Here is a 6,917-nt window from a genome sequence, read left to right on the forward strand (position 1 = left end):
ATTTTTCACCAACTAAAAATTAACTCCACCTACTGAAACAAACATCCATCTAGATACCAACTACGTCAATAAGTTGGAACACCAAAAAAAAACAGAAGATAAACATACCACACATCACAGGAGTTCCATAAAACGCAAAAGTTCTACACAATTCATAACTTGATCAATACAAATAAATCACGGAACTAATAATAAGCAAAACACGCATTTAAGAGTTTGACTTAAGAAATAAACTTAGCTGGACAAAAATAAAAACCCTAACCTAAAGTTAATTTCCACAATGCCAAACAGTCAGATGATAAATGACGGCGGAGAACATCCTTCACGAGCATTAATCTTATTTACTAGCACTAAAAAAGCAAGCACTAGCAATACATCATTGAGAATTACTTCCCAACCTAACATACTTGAAAATGTCGACGTTACCAGTTACCTAAACGGCAGTGCTCAATCTAAGCTAAAAGAATCATCACATGAAATCCACGAAGGGGGGGCTAGAAGACACTAACAAAATATCCATATTGATAGTTGATTTGCTTGCAACTTAGAAATCCTAAATACTCTAACGACAGCATGTCATGAGATTGCTTAAAAGGGTTTTGTAAAAGGCCCCCTCCCAGTCATCAAACATATCGATCTGACCTAGAATAATTATGGGAAGATGATGGCTGAAGCCAACAACATGATTGATTCAAGAAATATCAGCCCAACGCATGAGACAATGGATGATGAAGATGAAAGAGAACCATGAGGAGTCTGGTTCCTGCAAACATTCAAATAAAATCACCAATGTGGAATTGAATGATTAGGAGAGAGTGAAAAACATTTGCATTGAAATGGAGTGCTGGGGATGATAGGAACATACTTCTGTCTATCTTTAAGAAGGCCACAATAGAGGGCATTATTTGGCATATCCATCTCTGTCTTGTTAGAACTATCTTCAGGATTGATGACTCGTACATACACCTCCTGCCCAAGATACCATGTATCCAGATTCTCCACTCGTACATTCCAAAACCCTACACTGTCCAATGAGACTAGCACAGCTGTCCATGCCCCAGGGAAAACCTATACGCGAGATACAGTATAGCAGGCAGACGACTAACTGAGCTATTTGACCAAATGAAAAGTGTAACAACAGAAGAAGATTTATTCAAGAACAAAATTATTATCATCATCATGATCATGGCAGCCCCAACTTACATAAAGACAATAATAGCTACACCCTTCACTTTAAACAATGGACCAGACAATAGAGAGAGAATTAAAAAAAATGAATCTACGATTGTTATGTTTCTGAATAGAAGTTCACTTTCACTTTTATGTTGATCAAACATGCACAAGGTTCCGGATTGGCCATTTGAAACAAATCGGGAAATAGAGAAGATGCATTCATATGCACAAGACACTGAAAGTTAACACACTAACAAACTCATAGTGCTGATCCAAATTCAAAACAAGAAAAACATCCATTTGCATCTTTAGTAATCGCGATTCATATTTGAGTTTTTCATTTGAATGGTAGATTTTCATCCAGTCACATGTTAAATACCCAAAAGTTGAATTTGCAGCTCACCGATCATATAGAAAAACCTTCAGTGAAGGAAAACAGATTATGGTGTATCTGGAACATTAGCAGTCCATAACTGTGAACAGTAAATTCTTAAATGCAAGTTGCAAATAGAAGCACAAGAACAGATTCTACAACCAAAATCAAATTTATGATTTGTGAAAAATGTAAGAATTACCTAATGCAGAATGTTATGAACACAAACTCAGTTTAAATAGAATTCAGAAAAGATGTGTCCATATCTAATAGTACAGATTCACCAAAGAATCATAAAGCATATCTAGCATTAGGTACCTGGGTTGTACAGCGAGAAACACCATCCCACTTGTTGTATGTGCCTCTACTATTTTCTGTCCACTCTCCATAATCCATCCTGATATTATTCAAAAACAAAAGTGAGAAATCAAAATGAAAATGACTCGACTTCAGCCATTTTCACCTAAGCAATGCAAATATTGTTCATACCCCACTACGAAGAATGCATATCCATCCATGTGATATGTCTGAACTGTAGTGTCATTATTTTGAAATATGATCTCCATGAAACCCTTATATGTGCCATTAATCACAGATGTACCAAGCCGAGGAGGTCTATCAAGTGGCCTTGTTGGGAAATCAAGGGTATAAACTCCCTGCCTATCAAATTCATCTGCAAGTCTTAATGGAGTACTAGGAGGTGAAAATGATATGCCATTGAGTGTTGTCCTTCTCTTCCCATCAATGACAACAGGAGGCTCGTTTCTCAAAACATACACTTGTGTCACATCAATCGAACCATATCTAAATGATCCCTGGGGATTAGGACGTGCTGCACCAGCACTTACATTTGTCCTGAAAAGGTAAGAAGCTAAAGCAAATGGATTCTAGAACACTAATATTGGATACACTAAGGGAAAAACATCAATAGATTCTTTCAGAACCATAAAATACTCAGTACCAATTAAAGCCAAGGAAATTATCAATTGAGTATGTAAGCTTTGATTTGTTTGTAAATCAAATTAAAAAACAATTTATTGAAAATAATAGTATGTAGAGCGCTGGTGTATCTAAGATATGGATTGCATGCGAACCTGATTGATCTAGCCTGGTTCATGGAAAAGGTCTTGTCAAAGAAATCATTAGGAGGATCTGGAAGGGGGCCAGATGCTTTTCCTTTGGAATTTGAGTAGTGCAAAATGCCAACACCGATAACCCTAGTCCATAGTGACTCATTCACAAACCTAGCACTCGCCACAATGTAGTAGTCACTGCTTGCATTCTGGTCCATGGTAACCAGCATGGAGTATGACTGACCAACATGGATATCAAGGTTGCTAAAATTTTGCTGCACTGTGTATGATCCTTCTGTTTCCACGAGAAGCATGTTGTGATTTTGAATTCTGAAATTCAAGCTAGTTGAAATGCCCACATTATGGACACGGAACCGATATGTTTTGCCTATTACAAGGAAAATGAGTTTATCAGAAATTATGTTATGTTAAAGCAACAAAAACATAATAATAATGGCATATAAACTCAACAAGTTCCTGTAGTTAATTAGATCTAATACTAAACTCTAAAATTACACAATGAAATGGAACAGCTGGTTACGTGACAAACAATATAAGAAAGGGAGAATTCAGTTATAAGAATTAGTTTATGCGGATATGCTAGATGAGTTATTAGATGATCAAGGATGTGTGCTTTTTGCAAGTATCGTAAGGTTCAAGCAAACTAAACTAATCCACATATATACCAACCAAGTGTGTATGACTTTGTTCTGATGATAAATAAACAACGGAGATCAAGCTGAAAAAATAATTACTGATAGAATCTTTAAAGGGTCGTTGCCTAAGCTTGTGTATTATTTCACACCAACCCAATTTCTTATCATGACAATGAGAACTCAGAACTTGTAACAAACTACCATGTCAAATATTTTCAAATAATTGTCCATCCTGATTGAATTAAATAAGAGATAAGCATCGGTAATTTGATATTCTTCAGTCCCCAATAAGAATTGGGGTAGATCAGATCAGATCAAATAATCGTCCATCCTGATTGACGTATGTGACTAAACTCTTCACAGTATGCTTCAACATAAGGTTGCGAAAGAAGGTACCTGGTTCAACATTGATTGTCTCATACTCAATGCCATCAGGAACAAGTGTGTCATTGTAACGATAAGGTCCCTTCCCATTTATGAGAACGCCATCTGGCATTCCGAGGCCTTTCCCTTCATCAAGTGCCTTTCTCAGATCCTATGCACAGGAAACCAACAAAGCCAAACTCATAAGTACCACATATAGCCAGAAGGGTGACTAGAAATTGAAAAACCAACACACCGTATGATTCCTAATGTACCAGTCCCCAATGAACATGGTGATGTCTCCATCCGGATTGCCGAATGGCACAGCAATGACTGCACGATTGTTGACAGTGATGCCACCGTAGCCACCGACAGCACGTTGGAGATTGAGGGAGGGGAAATAGAAGAAGCTTCCTATCTGGTCCTTCACTTGGAACTGGTAGGTCCAATTCCAACCTGGCGGGATGGGGCAATTAGTGCCCAGCACTCCATCTTGCCAACAATTCTTCCGATGCTGGATCCCATCCCTTGTCCCACAACAGATCAAGCAACGAAAATAGATTAGCATCCACCCAACCAAACCCTCCGCCAGTCGAGAAAGAAAACAACATATCAACATAACAAGATCAATGCCCAAACTTATGTTAACCCTTGAAACAAAACAAAACAAAAAAAGAGCTTGAAACCCTCGAAATCAGAAGGAAAAAAAAAGAGGAAAAGACAAGGAAACTTACCACGTGAGGAGGAGCGGCTCGTCCAAGCTGTTGAGAACATTAACGACCACATTCCAGTTGGTGGTAACGTTCATAACAGGGCCGGGAAATTGCTTCGAGATTGTGATCACCTATCTCCGATCAAAAAAACAAACACTCCTTACAAGTCCAAAAACAAAAATCTAAGAAACCCTAAGAATCACATTCAACAAAAAGAACACTCTCTTCAGCTCAAAACAAGTACGAGAACATCAGATCGAGCATATATCTAAATATACAAATGAAACTGCATCAGATCGAAAAAATACAAGTTTAAACGAGGCTGAAAACTCACCCGTTGCGGCACTCCGAGCGGAGAAGCGGTGACGTAGGAGACATCCCAGTCGAAGTAGGCGAAGGGGTCGCCGGCGAAGCAAGGACACACCATGGCGGTGGCCCATAACAGCACTACCGCCACCCTACTCACAGCGGTCGATCTCACTAGACACGACCCTACCATTTCCACTTTTCTTCTCCTCCTCCCCTTGTGCCTTCTTTTATACTAAGCCGGTGTTATTGGGAAACAAGAGCAAGCTGACGAGAGTAGCAGCGTTAGTAGCATATACTCGCTCTGTTTCCACTTCCACTTAAATTTAAACATTTCTTAATTTGACTCTGAAATTTTAAATAAGAAATTTTTCCATAAATTTGAGCATAAAATAAAAAAAATTCTGCTGCCAAATAAAAAGGTGATTATGTACCGTCCATCTTTAGATTATATTAAAGGTCAACTTATAATTAAGATGATTTTAAGATATAAAAAAAATTTCTCTTAATAATAAATTTATCAACGTCTAACTAATTAACACCATGGGACTCTTTTTGGAAACTAATATATATTACGGTGGAGATTTAAATTTGAATGTAGACTTATGTCTAGAAAGACGTGCCTTTTGCCCTCCTATAATTTTCTCTAACTTTCGAAATTACATTATTACCCTTGATCACTTATGCATTAAATGAATATTTTGAATTTCAATCTTCAAGGGCGTAAGTGTAATTAAACACTTCTTTTTGTCGAAGGCGGGAGATCAACGACGAGCGACCGGGCACAAATGCCCGAGACTGCGTTTAGTATAATATGACGGCAAATCCGCTGTTTGTAGTTACTCAGGAAACAGGAAGATAATCTACAAAGTACTCTACGCGTGGATTTATTGACTATCTATCCATTGAAACCCTGTTTCGCGTTGCTTCTTTCGCAGAGCGGTAGCGCTTCGGCGAGGAGACAAAACTAATAAACGCAGGAAAAGAGCGCCACGTCGGCTTAGGAAAACGCGAGCAGGCCGGCATGTTGGCAAGGGTAGTGCATGAAGCACTCATCGGTGTTCAATCATGTGCATACTAATTACTGATGATCAATATAATAAGAATTGTTAATTAATATATTCGAACTTATCGGCACCTGCGCGTTGTTAGTATTTGAAAAAAAGCTACAAGTTCTCTGCTCGATCGGATTAATGCGAGTGGGCCAATCCGATGCTCGTACTTGGACAGAAACCAGGAAAATAAGCATCGAACAATCTACGCGTGGACTCTGGCCCATCTCTGACATCCTGTTTCGTGTTGTGTGGCCTTTGCAGCATCAATGGTGCATCTCGTGAGGTCGATTGGAGTGTTGGCTAGTCGTCGCCTTTTGCCACTGTGAGGTCGATTGAAACTGAGTAAATTGGCCAGGGAGAAAATGCCAATTTTTATTAAGTAATTTTAAATGAATTTAAATTTTTTTTTAATAAGTTCGTAAAAAAAAAAGATGTATAATATTATTTTATGTGTAAAATGTAATTTATTTTAATACATTATAAAGTCATTTAGTACCTTCTGTTATTTTAATATTTTTTTAAAAAAACTTTGGATAAAATTTAAAACTGCAACGCGGTTGCTCGTTGGGAAACGCGCAGAGAAGACGAGGCAGCGGAGTGGGCCAAATCGGCACGCACTATGGCGACAGTTACAAAAAGGTTGTGCTTAAAAAGCGAATCCAAAGCTTTAATTAATTTGAATTTAAAGTCCGGTCGCATAGATTTTATCTCTTAACCAAGTAATTGTCAAACGAATTGATCCTGTTAGTCGGTTTAAAAAAATATTTAATTTATATTTAAAATTATCGAATTAACTCAAAATATTCCATAATTTTTTCAAATCGAATTTGAATTCATAATATTATTTGATTATTGTCTATCTTGTATTGAAATCTATCTTTTTTTATACAACAATAATCAAATTTTATCCTACTAGATAGGATCAATTATAAGGATTATTTTACGCTATTAAACTCTATTTCATAGTATATCGTTATCTATACTTAAATAAATTTTATTTTATTTTATTGGTGTTAATTAAGTCTTTTTATCTTCCTCTTCCTCATTTGATATATGTGTTTGTCCTAATTTCACATCATCTAATTGGAGTATTTATTGGTCGTCTAAGTACATACACATATCATCTTAAATGTGTCTCTCAAAGTTTTTTCTCAATAGATGCAACTCCGACTTTCTCTGTAAAGCTCATTTCTTATTCTGTTCAT

At 37.1% G+C, this 6,917-nt stretch overlaps 1 protein-coding gene across 1 annotated transcript; it reads right to left on the reverse strand.

Moving 5' to 3' along the window:
* Positions 1-296: 296 nt before the first annotated feature.
* LOC122023778 (monocopper oxidase-like protein SKU5) lies at positions 297-4,942 on the reverse strand. Its single transcript, XM_042582100.1, has 9 exons — positions 4,686-4,942; positions 4,373-4,482; positions 3,895-4,165; positions 3,672-3,810; positions 2,641-3,007; positions 2,036-2,401; positions 1,865-1,943; positions 866-1,068; positions 297-763 (listed from the first exon to the last, which is right to left on the reverse strand). The coding sequence occupies exons 1-9, from the start codon at positions 4,848-4,850 to the stop codon at positions 652-654; spliced, it is 1,812 nt and encodes a 603-aa protein (XP_042438034.1). The 5' UTR covers positions 4,851-4,942; the 3' UTR covers positions 297-651.
* Between the last annotated feature and the right edge of the window lie 1,975 nt (positions 4,943-6,917).

Source organism: Zingiber officinale, chromosome 1A, assembly GCF_018446385.1.
Source record: "Zingiber officinale cultivar Zhangliang chromosome 1A, Zo_v1.1, whole genome shotgun sequence".
Taxonomy (NCBI): domain Eukaryota; kingdom Viridiplantae; phylum Streptophyta; class Magnoliopsida; order Zingiberales; family Zingiberaceae; genus Zingiber; species Zingiber officinale.